General features: G+C 45.9%; 2 protein-coding genes across 2 annotated transcripts in view; both read left to right on the forward strand.

Moving 5' to 3' along the window:
* The first annotated feature begins 7,318 nt into the window (after positions 1 to 7,318).
* Positions 7,319 to 14,927, forward strand: adamts1 (ADAM metallopeptidase with thrombospondin type 1 motif, 1). Its single transcript, XM_063217189.1, has 8 exons — positions 7,319 to 8,394; positions 9,381 to 9,721; positions 9,924 to 10,056; positions 10,192 to 10,649; positions 10,879 to 11,065; positions 11,362 to 11,540; positions 11,940 to 12,115; positions 12,447 to 14,927. Exons 1-8 carry the CDS (start codon positions 7,776 to 7,778, stop codon positions 13,228 to 13,230), a joined length of 2,877 nt encoding a protein of 958 aa, XP_063073259.1. The 5' UTR covers positions 7,319 to 7,775; the 3' UTR covers positions 13,231 to 14,927.
* A 4,491-nt stretch (positions 14,928 to 19,418) lies between these two features.
* cyyr1 (cysteine/tyrosine-rich 1) overlaps positions 19,419 to 20,000 on the forward strand; it is a 9,892-nt gene continuing 9,310 nt past the window's right edge. Inside the window, exon 1 of the mRNA XM_063217924.1 lies at positions 19,419 to 19,840. Within this exon, the coding sequence (XP_063073994.1) occupies positions 19,762 to 19,840 (79 nt within the window). The 5' untranslated portion in view covers positions 19,419 to 19,761. The remainder of the gene's footprint in view (positions 19,841 to 20,000) is intronic.

Genomic DNA, 20,000 nt, shown 5'->3' on the forward strand with positions numbered 1-20,000 from the left:
AACGAAAAAAGTATAATGGGCAGTCGATGAATGGAATATTTTGAGGGGCTGGTCTATACACAATGGACTCGTTTTTTGAGTCCAGCCCTGTATAAACCTCCGTAGCCTCTTACTGCAGATGGGGTCGCCAGCGACCCTATTCACTTGCTGAAAATGCTTAACTACATCATAACAACATTGCTATGACATTACAGAGAGCCATAGTGCTGCGCTAAGGGGTTAATTGTGCACACACCCCATACACATCTAATGGGTGAGAACTACTTATATGGTTATATCCCTCCACCCTGCCATCTATCGTCTTGTATCAGGCTACTTAATATACGAGTAAAGTGGGTCGGCTCCTTTCGTTTTTTAAGGACCACCATCCATCAGTCTCTGTCATGGAACCTGAACATCAGTCATCAGACCAAATTTGGGGCAAGACTTCCAAATTGAAGAACAACTGGCGTAAACACTTAGGGGTTTCTTTTGCCTTAAGACATGTAAAAGTTTTTATCTTTTACCTGACATGTTTCGACATGACATGTTTTTAAAGCACGTCACTCATCAACATCATAGTGACCCTCTGATGAAGACGGAAGTAACACCGTCGAAACATGTCAGGTAAAAGATAAAAACTTTTACATGTCTTAAGGCAAAAGAAACCCCTAAGTGTTTATGTTAAACAGTTAGACATAATGAACTTAATACATAACTGACGTAGACTACCCTTCATATAGGCCTACTACTGCCATGGTCCCCAAACCTTTTCTGCTGTGACACCCCTCTGGGACCTAAGAGTACTCTCATTCATATTTCATCAGGTGCCAAACATGTTTCGTAAATTCATTTCACAACAGGAAAAGTATGACTATACTTATTAACCATGCAAGTCAATATCGATAGATATGATCAATTATTTCAGGAATCATATTTCAACATTAATATTGTTTTTTTTTTGTGGGGTTAAGATAGATCTGTGTAGGCCCTGCCATGCCGTTATGGTAGGGCACTCGTATGCTACGCGGCCGACCTGGGTTCGATTCCAGGCCGGGTCCTTAACCAACCCTTCCTGTTTCCTGTCTAACTCTCTCTCAAACTGTCCTGTCACTAACAAAGTCTAAAAGACAACAAAACAATCTTTTTTAAAAAGATAGATCTGTATACATGCAGCCTATATGAGTTTTATACAGGCATTGCCCTATCTCCAAAACCCCCCTGCTGTCCCTCCATGATGCTCTTGGGGGTCTCGACCCCCAGTTTGGGAAATATAAGCCTGCGCTAGTTCTGACAGGAAGACTCGACTCTCACGTGCACATTTCGCCCAGGTAATCAGCAGACGCCATTTCCTTTGTTAGTGATGTGTCTAAATCACCTTTCTCGCTGCCTTAAGTGCAGGCAGTTCAAAATCTCCACCTCCATTCCCACTACCACCAGTTGGGTCAGGTCTACCTGTCTGGGGGGTTAAAGGTCTGGTTCCTGCTGCACGGCAATGGCAGACTCTACTGGTTCCACTAGCGCAAGACTTGGGTTGATGATTGGACCTATGCCAAAGAAGACTGTATACATTTCATCAGTTATACTGACATGAAATCATGAAAACTAATAATTCCTGTCTCTGCGTCTTAATGGCTGAACCATTATTTAATGACTTATGCACAACACATAGCCTAGTAAACCAGCGCCACCCACTGGACGCCGACATTTTTACATCCAATCTCACATTTAGCCTGGTTTATCAGGCGACACAACACATGCATATCTGCTGGCTGATGAATGCCAGATTAACACTGACAGATACATGTCCCATCTAGTGCCTAGACCTCAGAATGACCCCCTCCCCTTCCCCCTTCCTCTGTTACTGGCAGTAAGGGTCAAACATTCACAGGAAATCACCGACTTGTAAATGTATTCTTATTGACCAGTTACGTCTACTGAGTAATACTGCACACACCCCATACACACCTGCTTGGTGAGAACTGCTTTGACTGATACAGTTCCCATACACACACAATGATCCTCCTGACTCACAGTTTGGGAACCACTGTGGCTGAATTACGACACATGTAGTCTTGTTGGATGATAACTGTCAGACTGACCGGGGCAGATAGGCCTACATGTACAGTAGGCCTATATACCTCTGAATGACTAATAGCCTAACTTAGTCTTCCCGGTACTGTTTCATGACTGCTGACATGCATGACTGATCTATAAAAAACATTGATAACATATCCTATCCAATACAAATAAAGCCAGTCAGACGTCCTTTCTGAAAATGATAGCACACAGGGTCAAACATTCACTGGAAAACACCAACCTGGTGGGATTCAGAAAAAAAACATAAACTGTTGAAAATGGCCCTTTTGCTCCCTGTGTTACCAACAGTAAGAATCAAACGTTCACTGAAAGCCACTGCCATACTTGGAACTACATTCTGCAGAAATTATTTCCTCACTCTGTCCGCTCTGTTTTCTTTAGCCTTCACATGCACCTACTGAGCTGTTGTTATATACGACTTGAGAACAGGGCCGCTCACAGCTTTCACCGGGCCCGGGGCAAAATCATCTGTAAAAGCCCCCTCACTATCTTTCAATGCACGAGGTGTAAAGGGGTCCCGATTCTAGCCCCCTACTTTCCCTGGGCCTGGGACAATTTACCTGTTTCTGAAAACTGGCCTCTACAGTAACTAGATAAATAAAGGATGTTGGATCGGTGTTCAGCAATCCTTGTTTTCAGGCATCTGGTCGTCTTGCCGATGTAGGCCAGGCCTAGCCTGGAAAACCAGCGCCAACTGCTGGACGGCAAAATGTTTTGCCTGCATTTGGTCAATTAGACATCCAATCCATTTAGGCTGGTTTATCAGTCTAGGCCAGGCCGTGGACATCTAAGCATATAAACCACGTTATTATTACAGGTTATCACGTCCTTGATGTGCAAACGTTTCCCTGTGAGGGGGTGATTGAATGTTTTTGTTTTGGTGGTAAAATTGCACTGGGCACACTGCCCACACTTATAGTTGCCCTGAGGGATCTGGCGCAAAAAAATATTCAGGTTGGTTCAGAGTGGTGGACCCTGACCAAAAGATTTCTGAGATTGGGGGGTCTTTTGAATACAACTCTAAGAGGTAGTGTGAAGCAGGTTAGAGCTGGGTCAGAGGTGACTATATGCCAGTGTTTTTTGGTGATTGATTGGAACTTGTGGCTGAGAGGTGAGTACAGTACGATACAATTTAGACGCGTCTCCTCAGCTGTACGTTTTGGCATGTGTAAGCAGTCTGTTTGTGACATACTGTCAAAGCGCCTCCGTGCAGTGGTGATCCATTCTGGCCTGTATTGTCTGTCTGTGAAGCGAGCCTCCAGGTCCTGCGCTTAGAGAGTAGAGTAGACAGTAGAGTAGAGTAGAGTATCGTTTATTGATCCCAGGGGGAAATTAAGGTGTCAAGTAGCATACACATATAAATAAAGACATAAAGACATTGTCCACAAGACATAACACACATATTTACACATAAAATAATCATATATAGCTCACTGTTGCATACTTTGTGCCAAAGCATCTCTCTCTCACACACACAAACACACACACACACACACACACACACACACACACACACACACACACACACACACACACACACACACACACACACACACACACACACACACACACACACACACACACACACACACACACACACCAAAAATATAAAGTGTAAAGTGTCCACAGTGTAAAGTAAAACTTGTGTCTGGAAGTCCTCCTCTGCTGCAGAGTCGTCTGACTCTGACAAGGCTTGCTGAACACCGATCCAACATCCGTAACCACAACGACAAAAGTCCAGTGGCGATTCACTTCACCAGTGCCAAGTGGTGTCTCAACTGTCTCAACTCTCAGGTACACAGGTATTGAACATGTCAAGTGTCCGAGCCTTGGGGGGGGGGGTCAACTCCTTAATACTGAGGAGAGAAGCATACTGGATATACACACTATGGACATTGTCTCCTAGAGCAGTGTTTCCCAACCAAGGGTACGTGTACCACTATGGGTACGTGAGCACACTGCAGGGGGTACTTGGAAAATGTTTATTATTGTAACAAATGAATGGAGAAGTCATATTAGGACAGAGGAAGCGATATATAACATAAATTAGGGGGTACTCACGGCACAACTAAGATGCTTAGGGGGTACGTAAGACAAAAAAGGTTGGGAAACACTGTCCTAGAGGTATGAATGAAGATGTTGACCTGAGGCCTTTGTGAACTCTCTGCTGCACTAGTCTGTGTTACACTAACTTTTCAGGACTGTCCATCTATTGCTCTAGACTCTGACCCCTGCAACGGCTCTCTGGATCCCTGGTGTCTTCTTGCTGCTATGAACTCTATTATTGAACTCTGAACTCGATTATAAGGACGGGTCAGTGCATGTGACTGTGAAACAGTGACCATGAATGGCTCGAATCTTTTGCTGTCAACTTTTTTTGCGGTCAAAACTGTTTCTACCTAATGTTGCTGTTTTGATGGTGGCTTAGGCCAAACTGTATATACTGGGGAATTGGGTTTGCACATTGGTGTTATTGTTTATTATTGTTTATTATTATTTTTTTGTATTACTAAGGGATTTGTTGTTCCTGGAATGTATATTGATTGTCTATCTTTGTCATTCTTGATGTTGTCGAATTGTCATCAAATGTGTAACCAATGACTATGGGTGCTGGGTTGTAGCCTGATTATTGTGAACAATGATGTTTACACTTGCAATGAGGGTCATGTGATCACCCGGAAATTGTATTTAAGGGTGCTTTTGTAGGCCTATGTATGTTTTCACATCTGAAGAAGGGTTCTACCCGAAACGTCACGGAAAAAATAAAAATATAATTGGGAGCATGAAATTCTGGTTGTTGTGGACTTCTTTTTTTATCTGGATATTTATTGGTCCTGCTCCCAGGTCAGACGCCTGGACGTGCGAGCTTTTTACCTTCAACTCTCTACAGTAACTACACATATGGGCTACTGTTTACAAGCTGACATGCTTAATATATTAAAATAACTTAAAATATTGTTAAAAAATAATGCACATCCAACACACATAAGAACTGATGATGATAACTGCACTATACAGTTAGAAATCATGGACACAAAGGTTACTATTTGATACATGCTGACATCCTTAACCGAAACTTACAAAACACAAAAAATAATGTTCACACACATCTTACCCCATAGGTCTACACATAAAGATTATGCAATTTCTGGAAACTGCCATTAACAGTTACTACCAAAGATTCTCTATTCTGCATTAAAACCGTCTCTGGCTACTACATCTCATACACAACCAGTGCCACTGACAGCTTCAACGAGGCTCCACAATGAGAATCCAATTACAGGCGCCCCCTTCCTGGGCCCAGGACAACTGACCCCTCTGTCCAGCTTCCCTGTAGGCCTACTGTTTCATGGCTGCTGACATGCGCATGACTGATCTATAGGCCTACAAAAATACTGATAGCCTTCATAGCCTATCCAATACAAATAAAGCCGGACGTCAGGCGTCCTTTCTGAAAATGATGTCTCACAGGGTCAAATATTCACTGGAAAACACTAACCTGGTGAGATTCAGGGGGGAAAAAATCTGATGAAAACCACATTCCCATGACGAACCAGGCCTACATGGGCTGAGAGTCAACCGAATCATTAGGCCTACCATGATTCAGCCTACCTGATGCTGAGTTCAGGTCGTGTTCGTTTCTGATGATGACTCGATTCAGTCAAAAATATGGCTGTGCTGCCACCTTGAGGTGATAACATTGACTACATTTTGCAGATATAGTCGAACTTTTCACTTTAGCTGTCAAATATGACACAACAGAACAATATTTATGGAACTACTAAAAAAGTGAAGATAAATTTCACACATTATAGGGGTGACAGTGCAGTTTTCAACTCCAATAACGCACAATAAAGCGTTGCACTACCATTTAGCCGACAGCAAAAGGCACGAGGCCAGATCATATGCAGAAATAATGGTCTTCGACTGCCCCCTTGTGGCTGAAAGTATTTAGTACAATTTGCTCTGAGAAAAAAAGCATTTTCTTTTAAGGGGGTCTGGTCAGTCTGGGTCCCATAGAGTCCTGACTTCTATAGTAAAGTCAAGTAGAAGTGGGCCTACAGTAGCATATTCAGTTTAACGTGTTTATGTTCTAGGCTAGGCCTATTGTTTAAGGGGGCCATCAATACATAGGCCTCAATTTTCATCGTATGCGCACTACAATCGTGCAACCATGTTTCCCCGACTTCTGTGGTTCGCTTATCTCAGTGCCATCAATAAAGGAATGTTATTGACAGGCTTACAAAGGTGAAGACTCGCAGTTGCAGAAGTCTAATCTGCGCTTCAAGCTCAGATTTTCATTGGCTGTGCGTCGCCTATTTGATATGGAAGCCTGTTCCCGAATCGGGTAGGCCTAGCATACTTTCTATGTGACAGATAAGTTATTCTGAACTATGAAGTGTCACCTGAATACAGGTAGGCCTAATATAGGGACACAATGAGAAATCCCTTCAGTATGCCTAGCCAGCAACATGAGTTGGTCACGAACACAACAAGGAACGTATTCGCCGGAGAAACGGCTGCTGATTCCAGGCCTGTCATAAGAAATGTTTCAGCTGCACCGGGAGTGTAAGGGGGAGGAGAGCAGCTCTTCACTGAGAGGGGCGAAAGTCTGTTGTGCACACAGAGGTAAGCGGCACAAACCCACCAGTTCCACCTTAACAGCCCCTCTCTACCCCGGCTATCAGTTCCTCTTCTCCCTGCGCACAGATACACATTCAAGCAATGGAACGGGGTCTTTCCTACTGCCTATGTATGGTTTCGCGAACCAAACAGCCCACACACCACAACAATCTCGGTCAAGGCGATTTGATCCAAAGTTTTGTAGGCCTACTCTCTACTGGCAAATAGTCTCCAGTGTTGCAAATATCAAATGAAATACAGATGGTGGTGGATAGAAAAATAGGGCAAGAAAGCCCAAACTTTTCCGAAGACTAGAAGTAAAGTGACACATAAAAGTTTAACATTGCCGGTGGATGTGGAATGGGAGATAGCCTACTCCCACCCTTTGGACGGTGGAAGACAAGAGAGAGTTGTTGGGGGGGGGGATTGGATGGGGTGGAGAGTTGGGTAGGTGGGAGCTCTGTGCGTCCCCACTCCACTGTGATTGATTATTATGGCCGAGTGCCAGAGACTCTGCCGCGTTTTGTTGCGCACAAGATCGCGCTGTGTTAGATCAAAGGCACTGGAGAAAAGGGCGGTCCCAGGCTGGTGGGGATATATAGGAAGCCGGGGTCCGAGCTTCATCTAAGAGCAAAGGAGAGCAGAGGCAGATACACACGCAGCTGGACCATACTGTCCCGAAAGACAGACCTCAACAGCTGACAAATATTCTAAGTGAAGAGAAGAGTTAGAGAAGCTCTGATTGATTTTTTTGGTTTGGTCCGGAATCTGCAACAACTTCCAAAGGGAGGACTGGGACTGCAAGACAATCCTCTTCTGTTCAATTTTGTTTTTGCATTTTCTTTTTATTTATTGCGTTTGAAAGCCCAAGATCAGCAGAGATTACACTTTATTTTGCACTGGATATAGGTGTTTTTTTAGTCTTAACATTTCTTCTTGTTTACAAGCTAGTCTTGGACACTCAGTGCCCAATATTTTTGCAAAGGGCTGCAAACCTTGCGCGGATTTTTGTTGCGGCCACTCTACAATCATTTAAAAAACTCTTTTCCCTTTTGGGATTCAGGAGGAATATCATGGAGGTTTTGCATTTGGCGGTCTGTTTACTTTGTGCTGTTGGCGTTAGTGCCGGGCGCAGCGCTTTTCAGCAGAGTACGGTGGTGCCGGTTCGGCTTGACCCGGATCATAGCCGACAGAATGAGCAGTGGCGGGACCTTAACGCCGAGGCACAGGAGAAGGAGTCGGAAAAACGCTTTTATCGCCTGGACGTCTTTGGTGAGCAGCTGGTCTTGGAGCTAGAGCCGGACCACACTTTTTTGGCGCCCGGGTTTGTCTTCCATGTGGTGGGAAATCCTGGTTCGACCCCACTGCCAGAGACGGACGGTGGGGCAGAGGCGCGGTGCTTTTTCTCAGGAACGGTGAATGGAGAGGCCACCTCCGCCGCAGCACTTAACCTGTGCGGAGGACTCCAGGGTGGGTTCTACCTGAGTGGCCAAGAGTACTTTATCCAACCGGTCAATGTCAGCGCGGACGTCCAGCCCACGGATGAGGACCTCCACATCATCCAGCGCAGGGCAAGGGGAATGGTGTCGGAGGAGGGCAACTCCAAGTGCGGCGTGAACGAGGAGGAGGAACGGGTCAAGGATAGCCCCCACAAACCCATCTTTAGTCAAGACACAAACTCTGATTCAAAAGGTACATTTTATTATTAATCTCAATAAAAGGTTACAACAATAACAGTTTTTGTGAATGTGATTCAAATAAAGAGTGCAGAAAAGTTAGAGCGCATGACATCAAGCTCTCCAAATGACATCTGGATCTGCTTTTGGTGAAAGATTTTTTTTGTCAAACTATTTCCCTTACGGCATGCACTCATTGACATTGCCTTATCACGTGTTATTTGACGCATGAAATTAACCTCTAAAGATGCGATATCCAAGTGTGCCGTGTGCGCACACCCCACCTCCTTCTATTCGCCAGATTATGGTTCCTTTCATTACTAATACTGAATTTTGCCACCTTGTGAGGTTAACACACATTTACATTTGTTGCCATGCTCTTTTGGCACTCCCCTGAGTTGCTGTGCAATGCTTTAAAATCCATCATATAAAGCTATCTATTAGTCGACGATTTTGGGTTGTGGTCCGGTTAGGGTTAACGTGGAGAGGGTACGGCTCTCCATCCGTATACGCAGGATTCGGGGGAGGAGAGGTACAAGTGGTAAGGGGCGGGAGTGACATGGAGAGGAGGGAGGTTTGGAGCTGGTAAGGCGAGCACAGTCGTCTCCTGGTACCGCACGTTGCGTCGGTAGGTCGCTCAGCCTCCGTCAGACATATTTTGCCAGGGGGGATTGTAGACAGCCTTTTCCGCCAAATTTCCTACCAGAGAAGGTCAGACAGAAAGAGGTTTCCCTCCAAGTAGGCGGGACGGATCTGAAGCTGAGTCATGTTACGTTCCTGTCCAGAGCAACCTGAGACTTGGCCCCTCGTCTTGGGGTGTCGTTCCTATGAGATTCCTTTCTTTACTTCAGTTATAAAATTGCACAAAGATCTGTTTCTGCTTCTCTACACACAGCTACAATGACCTATTTAGAGCTAAAATAAACAACACTACAATTTACCTTAATCTAAATGATTGAATGTCTGAATCTAATCTATAACTTCATATTCTTGCTGTTACAGCTCACCATCGCTCTAAGCGCTTCGTGTCCACCCCTCGCTACGTCGAGATCATGTTGGTTGCTGACCAGTCCATGGCCGAGTTCCACGGCGCGGGCCTGAAGCCGTACCTCATGACCATCATGGCGGTTGCATCTCGACTCTATCGTCACCCGACCATCCACAACTCCATCAGCCTGGCCGTGGTGAAACTGCTGGTGGTCTACGACGAGCAGCACGGACCAGACGTATCTTCCAACGCCGCCCTGACCCTCAGGAACTTCTGCCAGTGGCAGCGGCAGCACAACCCGCCCAGTGACCACAATCCAGAGCACTATGACACGGCTGTGCTCTTCACGCGACAGGTGAGCATCAGCCAGTCTGCGTTCACTTCAAGTGACTGGAGAGAAGTGAAAAAAACAGTTCATAAAATATGAGAATGAAAGTAAGAGGGGCTAAAAGAGCTGCGCTGTTTTCAAACTACTAAAAGGATAGTAGGAGCGAGAGAATAAAGAATAAAGTGGCTGATTTTTTTTGTGCTAAATTGTGTTCCTTGTTTTTTTATAGGATTTGTGTGGCGCACATTCCTGTGACACTCTGGGCATGGCTGATGTGGGTACCGTGTGTCAGCCGGAGAGAAGCTGTTCCATCATTGAGGATGATGGCCTCCAGGCAGCCTTCACTGTGGCTCATGAACTTGGTAAGATAATACTATAAAAAACATAAACTTCCTTCTGCAAAAAGGTCATAGCATCAAAGGAGAATGGTGTGAATAGTTGTCATTTTGTTTTTCTCCTGAATACATTTCTGATTTAAAAATGTTTATGTATCACAGGTCATGTTTTCAACATGCCACATGACGACGCCAAGCAGTGTGCCAGTGTCAACGGCGACCACTGGAGCTCCCACATGATGGCCTCCACCCTGTCCAACCTGGACCAGCTGAGGCCCTGGTCCCCCTGCAGTGCCCTCATGATCACCTCATTCCTGGACAACGGACACGGCCAGTGCCTCCTGGACAAACCCCAGAAGCCCCAGCCGTTGCCCCAGGCCCTGCCCGGCACCGTGTACGACGCTGACCGCCAGTGCCGTCTTACTTTCGGCGAGGAGTCCCAGCACTGCCCTGACCTGAGCACCACCTGTGCTGCGCTGTGGTGCACGGTGACTACTGCCAACGGGCTGCTGGTGTGCCAGACCAAGAACTTCCCCTGGGCGGATGGAACGGCTTGTGGACACGACAGCTTCTGCCTGGCCGGCCAGTGCCTCAGCAAGACGGAAGCGGCTAAGCTCCAGGTGAGTTGGTGCCACCAAAACACATGCGTGCTACGTGCTAAACAAATGCCAAACAAATGTGCTAAACAAATACTGATTGTTATTATTATTCACAGTAGTAGTAGCCTAGTAGTGGTGGTAAGAGTAGTATTACACTATTATTACACTAAAATGGTTCTGTTGTGTTAGGTACAGTTGATGTTCTGAATGTCATACTCAAAGTTCTCCTCCCTTTCTCTCCTGCCTCCAGACTCCAGTGAACGGTGGTTGGGGTACGTGGGGACCATGGGGAGAGTGCTCTCGCACCTGCGGAGGAGGCGTGCAGTACTCCTTCAGAGACTGTGACAGCCCCACGCCCAAGAACGGCGGCAAATATTGTGAAGGCAAACGGATCCAGTATCGCTCTTGCAACACTGAGACCTGCCCCGACAGCAATGGTAAGTGAGACCCTTTCACCCGTAGCCCCTTACCAGACACTGTCTGCCACTAAGCTACCATAGTACTACATCACTATGACAGTGCACGGGGTTAAGACATTACAACTTGGTCATTGCCATTCCGATAACAGCTCATTTATAACAGGCGTAGTGTCTTAAGGGGTTAATGATGTAACAAACCTGCCTGCTCTATATAGTGTGGAAAACTGACTTGAACTTGAAATCAATGGAAGGAAATTACGAGTTTTTATTTTTACATTATGAGTATTACATTTTTTGTTTTCTTTGTCTTTCAGGTTTGACGTTCCGTGAAGAACAGTGTCTGGCCCACAATGACATTTCCTCCCAGGTCTCCTTCGGGTCCAGCAGCGGCGTTGAGTGGGTGCCCAAATACGCTGGCGTATCGCCCAAAGACCGGTGCAAGCTGGTGTGCAGAGCCAAGGGCACAGGCTACTTCTTCATCCTCAAGCCTAAGGTAGGTCCTTGGCTCATTGGACACCTCAAATTTTATTAGCCTCTCTATCTATCTGCAATCATTAACTATCTCAGGGGTGCATTTCTCGACAGTGTAGTTGCTAACTATGTTAGTTACTTTGTTGGTTGCAATGCAATTTCCCATTGGCAACTACCCAAGTTGCTAACTGCTAACAACTACGCTTTCGAGAAATGCACCTCTGATTTGTTGTGGTTGCTCAGAATAATAGGGTTAGCCTCTCTCTGCCTCCGATAACATTTACTAGCTCAGAACATTGAAGCTAATCAGTAGAATAACATTTGTCTCTCTCTGCATATGATGCTAGCTTCCATCGCTCCCTGTGTTAATCTGCTGGTCAATCAGAAGAATAACGTTAGTCTCCCTCTCTATCGCCCTCAGGTGGCTGACGGTACACCCTGCACCCCGGACTCCACCTCAGTGTGCGTGCAAGGCCAGTGCGTGAAAGCCGGCTGCGATCGCGTCATCGGTTCCAACAAGCGCTTTGACAAGTGTGGCATCTGTGGCGGTGATGGTTCCACCTGCAAGAAGGTGTCTGGGTCCTTGGACCGAGCAAGGTGAGGGTACACGCCATGCACCTGCAGCATTCATGCACCATGCCAATCTTTCAGAAGTTGTTTAACTTTATAGCCAACTAAAACACACACATAAGTCTTTGGCTAAATGGTGACATATGCTAGCTGATGTTAAGGTTACTACCATTACTGCACTACTACGTTTACTAAGGGGGTCAGGTAAAACACACTATAATTAATTTTGGTGCAGATTCAGATACTGACAACTTGACCCATATGAACTAAAATCCTTACAGAAAATGCATGTTCACGTTCCCTACTGTTAATCTTGTGAACATCGGTGCTAATCTTGTGTGTCTTTGCTTCTGCTCAGGCCTGGGTACCAGGACGTAGTCACCATCCCCGCCGGCGCCACCCTCGTTGACGTCAAGCAGCGTAGCCCCGGTGGCCGTCGCCACGACAACAGCTACCTGGCGGTCAAACGGCCGGACGGCACCTACCTGCTGAACGGTGACTACAAGCTGACGACGCTGGAGACCGACATCTCCCTGCGGGGGTCGCTGTTGCGCTACAGCGGATCCTCGGCCTCCCTGGAGCGCCTCCGCAGTTTCGCCCCTCTCCCCGAGCCCCTCACCATCCAGGTGCTGTCAGTCGGAGAGTCCCCGAGGCCCAGAGTCAAGTACAGCTACTTCGCCCCGAGACCCGTCACGTCTTCCACCTCCTCCACATCGACGTCCGCCTCCCCAGGTTCGGCCTCGTCCTCCTCGTCTTCCGGATCCCAGTCCCGGCAGTCCATCAATGCCATCCGGGAGGCGGGAGGCGCCGAGTGGACCCTACGGGAGTGGGGCCCCTGCTCGCAGACGTGCGGCGGTGGCACGCAGCAGCGGGAGGTGCTGTGCCTGGACGCCCAAGGCCGGCAGTCGCGGGAGTGCCCCGAGGAGCTGAGACCCCAGGCCAGCCGCGCGTGCTCGGCGCAGGCCTGCCCCAGCTGGCTGTTGGGAGAGTGGTCCAACTGCTCCAAGACGTGCGGCCGGGGCTTCCGGAAGCGCATGCTGCGCTGCGTGGGCCACGACGGCCGGACGATGCCCAACGAGAGCTGCAGCGCCAAGGACAGGCCCAGGCCCCTGCTGGACCTGTGCAACCAGAGCGCCTGCTAGTTAGCGCTAGCGAGTCCACCTGAACTGAACTGAGAGGGAGAGTGATGCCCCCTAGTGACGGTCTTGGTGAACAGCAGCTGCAATGTAGCCTGTTCCCAGTCCTGACTCGTGAAACATCTTAAGAAGTTGACCGAGGCGTTAGAAAAGGGGGGATAGTTAGTGGGTGCCTCCCTCCACTCCTCTTCTCGATGTTGTCAAGTGACTGCAAACTAGCCTTGTTTGTCCAGAGGGGAAGGGGAACTTGTTAGTGCCCTGGCCTGTGCAAATGGTAAGAGACACTGACAGCTGGCACGGCTTGGGGGGTCCCTGGCCCGGTTGCAAGTCACCTCAGCAACAGGAGCTTCAGAAATTGGCATAGCATTACCACAGAGGTGATGGAGGAGGTTGAAGAGAAACCTGGACAGTGCACACACGCTCCTCTTTTCTTCATCAAGTGTGCTTCCTGTGCCAAGATCCATCCATGCGTGAATGTTTGTATGTATGTTTGTTGTCATTTTTTTTAGCATGCGTGCTAAATGTATACATGCATGTCCTCATTGTGTATGTATGTATGTATGTATGTATGTATGTATGTATGTATGTATGTATGTATGTATGTATGTATGTATGTATGTATGTATGTATGTATGTATGTATGCATGTACAGTATGTACAGTATGAGTGTTGTCAAGTTTATATTACCTGTTCGAGCTGGACTGGACAGAGAGATTTATTTTGAATTACTCACAGAGAGCATTATTAAAAAAGAGATAGAGAGAAAAGGAGAGAAGGTTACAGAGCAATATGCAGGAAAAAAACAATCTAAAAAGTCCATCTTCAGAGAAATGGGCATAAAAGGGTTTGGAATTGGGATAACCATGTGTGCCAATCCATCTTTATTGTACCTGACGGAACACATTCCACTGCATATGTCTTGGGAGAAGAGTGATTGGGGTGGGGAAATTAAAAAAAGACATCAGTTGTTGTACACATTACAGTAAGAACAGCACTTGCTGTTTTTTGTTCATTTTGTTTCACATATTTAAATTTCAATACTACAATGTGTCCGTTCCATTCCTGTTGTGTACGCTGCTATTTTTTAAAAAAAGAAAGTGTTTTTTTTTCTGTTGTCTATGTTAAGCATTCAGTAGCTACTCAAACTCTGAAATATGGGGTGCAGGATGATTGTTACGCATCACACATCCTTGTCGTGCCTAGTCTTGCCACAAGGGAGGGGTGGGAGGGAACAGTTTTGGGGGGATAAAGTGAAAAAAATACCAAAGATTTTTTTTTTGAGATTTTAAGAAGAAAATGTCCTGTGCCTTTGGAGGAGGAGTGGGAATATAAGTATGTGTTTGTGTATGAGCGTGGAGATTTGTGTCGAGGGACTTCTCTCCTTCTAATACTTCATAAGTAGGTCTCTCCTACCTTCTAAGAAGGTCCGTGCCTTTGGTTTTTTGTTATGTTTTTTTTTTATTTTCAATTTTTTTATTAGGTGTTTTTTGTACAGAATATACAAACATTATTTATTTTTGTACAGCCTGTTAAATATAATCTTGTGGCTTTTTATTATTATTGTATTTTTTATTTGTTATTATTATTGAAATACCAGAAGGGTGTAGAGTCTAAAGAGTATTTATATACTGTCTGATATATATATGGTCTTAGGTTTATGAATAAAATATAAAAAATTGACCTGTGAACTGTTGCCAGGAGTACTTTCTTTTTCACATGCACTGGTATTCACAACATTTTTGAAACATATACTTCCCTTAATTCTTAACAAAACTAGAGGGTTATGTATCAGCTCATAAACCCAGTGCTGATGTGGGTTTCTGCCGAAAACACACAAATATGCACAAATAATAAGTAATAGTATCATCGGTACACTGATTACATTAGTACACAGGTTCCCAAACTTTACCATGACAAGCCCCCCCCCCCCCTTACATGGGTCATGCTACAATATTTTTTTTCTGTACAAATAATATCATTAATATTATTAATGTCAGATATTCAATAGATTATTATAATGCTGCATTTTTTTGTTTATTTGATTTTAAGTTGATTCAATTACTTAGGCTATTTTTTGTCGTACACCTGACAAACTTGGGCAGCCCCCCTAGCACCCCCTCATCCTATTGGGAAATGTTAATTGTTATGCTCCTGGTCAGAGCAAGTCTCGAGGAGATTTGAAAGTCGATGATAATCAGGCTAATGGCAGCGGAACAGACAGTATGCAGTAACACATTGCAGCCACCAGATGGCAGTCCCCAGGCAGGCCTGGCCTCCCGCTTGGTTCCTCTCCCCAGAGAGGCTCCTACAGCACAGGAAGCCTTGTAATCTGTAATTATGGTTTTAAAAGCCGTGCCGATTGGCATAATTGAGTGAAGCCATGAGGGCCCGCTCCCTCCACAGCAGATGCTCCAAACAATGGGCCCAGTCATTAGAGGAGCGCCGTACCTCGCCTAGACCCCCCGACTCAGGCTTCTGCTGACTAGGGATGTTTCACACCGTCAGTCTCGCCTTCCCTCCCCTCCCACGCATGTCAGCAGTAGTTAAACACACACACAAAAATATGCACGCATGCACACACACACACACACGCACACACACAGGGCCGCTAACAATTTTGACCGGGCCCGGGACAAAACATTTGAAAGGGCCCCTCTCTCAATACATACAATGTATTGGGGATCCAATTCCTGCGCCCCAAACCCCCTTCCCTATAGGCCCAAGAAAACTCAACTGTTTGCAGCCGACCCCTGTCTGCAGGCCTACACACACATACTGGAGCATACCACATGAGCGTGCATCAACCTACTCGATTAATTGATGAGTAGAGTAGAATAGAATAGAATAGAATACAATAGAATAGAATAGAATAGAATAGATTAGAAGAGAATAGAACAGAACAGAATAGAATAGAATAGAATAGAATAGAATAGAATAGAATAGAATAGAATAGAATAGAATAGACTGCACAAACCTTTTTAAAAATATATATTTTTAGGGCTTTTTATGCCCTTATTTGTGATAGAATAGTGAGAGAGAGAGAGACAGAAAACAAGCGGGAAGAGAGAGATGGGGAAGGACTGGCAAATGATCTGGGCAGGAATCGAACCTGCATCACTGGCGCAGTAACCCGGTGCCCTACCGTAACACCACAGTTAGGCCACAATAGGGCCTAGACTTCACAAACTTTGACAGAACACTGGCCCTGCTTCTTTATGGGTTTGGACTTTGGTTCCCCTCACATATTACCTTAGTAATCTAGATGCACCCGCCAAGCGACCAAAAATATTTTTGCTCGGCGAGTTTCTTCTAACCCTGGTCCAGTAGGCCACATGGCTGAAGTGCCCCTGAGCAAGGCACCTAACCACACATTGCTCCAATACCCTGTAAATATCTGTAAGTCGCTTTGGATAAAACCGTCAACTAAGTGTAATGCAATGTAATGGTCCTTGTAAAATCGCCATAGCAGGCACCACCCTGTCCCACCAATCCCAACATAAGTAGTTTCCTTCTCTATATAGGGAAGTTATGGGTAAGCGGTTAGGGCATCAGACTTGTAGCCCAAAGGTTGCCCGTTTGAATCCCGACCCGCCAGGTTGGTGGGGGGAGTAATTAACCAGTGCTCTCGCCCATCCTGCTCCATGATTGAGGCAGAGCATGGTACCGTCCCGCCGCACTGCTCCCTTGGGGGCTGCCCCCCTTGCACGGGTGAGAAATACATACAATTTCATTGTGTGCAATGGGCTGTGGAGTGCTGTGTCACAATGACAATGGGAGCTGGAGTTTCCCAGGCGGGCTTTTACTTTTCACTTTCCACTTCACTAGCCTATATGAATCTTACAGGCTTTGGTGGAGACATCAGAATGCCTATGGGTAGCGAAAAGCAGCCATTCGATTGGCCAATAGCATAGGCCAAGACAATGAAGCGGTAATCTGAACCTTAATCGCAATGCACTGATAATCACCTATGGGTGACATGTGTAATGTCAGAGTGAACCTGATGAAGGAACAGCAAAACGTGCTGTTCACCAAATAAACAACCAGCAAAGAAGAAGCAATGAGCGTTGATTTCTCCTCCCTTTACTTGGATCACTTTTACTGCACATCACCAGCACCTGGAGAGTGGTTGTGCGCAGGGTCTCTGCTTTGAGGACTAATAATCATGTCTTCTTCTGACTCGCCTGCTGGATATAGTAGACCCGGTCAGCATGTCTGGTCCACCCACCCAAAATGAGAGGGCGGCAGAGTATGCGGAGGGGAAAACATCAAGTCTCGATTGAATTGCATCGAACAGCAGCTGTTAGCTGAGACCGATACTCATTTTCATTGAAACAGTGCATCCAAAATTACAAACACATTTTTTATAAAGGTTTTTCATACCTTTATTTTTGACAGGATAGTGGAGGAGAGACAGGAAATGAGTGAGAGAGAGAGAGAGAGAGAGAGAGAGAGAGAGAGAGAGAGAGAGAGAGAGAGAGAGAGAGAGAGAGAGAGAGACGGGAAAGGATTAGCAAATGACCCGGGCTGGAATCGAACCCCAGTCCCCAGCGTAGCAACCCAGTGCCCTACTGTTAGGCCACGGCAGAGCCATATTGTTTTCATTTTATCTAAACAAACAGAATGTGGAGGTTGTCATAGATACAGTAAGCTGCAACCACGTGTTGACCATGACCTGTGGTGATTTCTTTACTGTTTGTTTATAATGATTTCCCCCATGTGAACCTTTGCAGGGCAGTGGTAACAGTGTGGAAATGGTGGTGATTATGGTGGGGGCAGGGGCTATAGAGGGTACATTAGGTGTGGTGCTAGGCATTTTCCAAATGATAAATAGATATCCCAAAGGTAGGCCTATATACATAGGTAAGTTAATGTCAAGCCATATTACGCCTATGCTAGAGAGCATTGGCCCTGTTTTCTGATGGGTTTGGGCTGGAGTTCTGCGTAGTGATGAGGTCTTACCAGAGACGGTCTAATATTTGGTCTTACTGTACTGTATGTAGGGGCTATGCTACAGACATTCCTCAGGGGACTAACTGTAGACAGAGGCTACACCTTCTTGTTCCCCCTCAAACATCTGCATGTAATGATGACAGAAATGATCATGAATGGCTGATTGGTGGGTGGCATGCCTATTAAAGAAGCTTTACAAGGCCTCTTAAGAATAAGCTCCCACACAACCATTCACTGTTGTGTACAGCTCATTACTGTGCATTGTGGGAGTGCGGTGTGCAACGCCGCTCTAACCGCAAGTCTGCTGAAAGACACTTTAGTGGTGGCATCAGGCCTGTCACAACCAGGGAAGCAAACTAGGCAATTGCTTTGGGACCCCAGCTTAAATGGGCACCCCCTGGTAAGGAATACAATACTTGTATTCAAATGACTGCAATGACAAATTTGTGAGTGTGGCAGCACCTCCCTAATTTCATTGACCGAAAAATGCACTCAGACTGCTATTGAACTCTAAGTGGGCCCCTACCGAATAGTTTGCTACCTTGTAGGCAGTGAGGTGTGCAAGTCCCCAAAGACCCTGAAACGGACCTGCAGTGGCATTGTGTCTAATGTATGGATGATGCGTGGCATTGAAGGATATGTTTTGTTATCATTTCTCAGAAAGAAAGACCAGGTGGAGAGGATGGATGATGATGATGATGATGATGATGATGATGATGATGATGATGATGATGATGGTGGTGGTGGTGCAAACAAGACTCGATTCGTGCCTATTGACAATTGGCAACCTCAATTGAAAATACGTTCCTTTTCTTCTCAGAGATTCGTGACATGCTTTGTTTGCCGGAGTGTGCTTTTTTTTTAAGCCCACTCTCAGGGACGATCTGTTTAGCTCAAAAGCATTTCAGAGAGAGAGAGAGAGAGAGAGAGAGAGAGAGAGAGCAAAAAAGTCAAAGGTAGATCACCGGATCCTGCTCCTGGCTTAAGAGGATGCGCAATTTGCACAGCGCAAATGGGTGTTTTTTTCTTCTCTGCAACAGAGTAGGCTATCTGAGGGGACAATCGTGAGGCCATCCGCTGTGTTTAGCCTACCTCCAGTAATTGGCCATAACCGGTGCTTTGATGATAGTCAACGTCGTGACAGGAGGAGGAGTTCTGCTTATTTATTTGATTTTACCAGTGGACTATAAACAACGACCACCGACCGTATGATCCCAGACCAGCAGCCGGCCGCAGGGGAACTCTGTCTCGACGGTCATTTTAGGCATAGAGCAACAGGGGGAGGGGAGACACAGAAAAGAAAAATAGAAGAGGGGGGAAGAGAAACAAAGAGGAAGGAGTTCGTGGAGCGCTTCAAGAAGGAGGGAGGTAACACGTGGAATATGGGAAATTGCGTTTGCGCCGATTTGAAAGAGGAGACAACTCTACTGGTAACGTAGCGCCGAAGCCCCACGATGTTTGTAATTTTCCCCAGACCAGTAGGTCTTTGAAGTTTTATTTTTTTTAAGTTCCAATGGACATAGCCCTATATGGTTGAACTTAAGCCTCTATAACGTACAGAACACACTGGGGGAAGGGGCAAAAGAAATGGAAAAATCGGCTTTTTGGAGAGGACAGACCAGCTGGAAGTTGTGGAGAGAGTCGTTGTTGCTGTGCCTATTTGCCGGTAAGTTTTTGAATGACAGACAAGAACATTTCTCACAAATGGCGAGAACTAGGAAAATCGTTAGGTATAGCCTACTAGTCTAAATATATCTTTTGAAAACTTAACTTTGACCATGTAGCCTTTATTTTGTCCGGAAACTAAATGCGAAGGTGTTATCTTT

The sequence above is a fragment of the Engraulis encrasicolus genome, chromosome 15 (genome assembly GCF_034702125.1).
Source record: "Engraulis encrasicolus isolate BLACKSEA-1 chromosome 15, IST_EnEncr_1.0, whole genome shotgun sequence".
Taxonomy (NCBI): Eukaryota; Metazoa; Chordata; class Actinopteri; order Clupeiformes; family Engraulidae; genus Engraulis; species Engraulis encrasicolus.

Coding starts and splice junctions, on each gene's coding strand:
- adamts1 (XM_063217189.1), top strand. CDS start 7,776: ATGGAGGTTTTGCATTTGGCGGTCTGTTTACTTTGTGCTGTTGGCGTT. Junction 9,722..9,923: donor CTGTGCTCTTCACGCGACAG/GTGAGCATCAGC, acceptor GTTTTTTTATAG/GATTTGTGTGGCGCACATTC. Junction 12,116..12,446: donor GGGTCCTTGGACCGAGCAAG/GTGAGGGTACAC, acceptor GCTTCTGCTCAG/GCCTGGGTACCAGGACGTAG.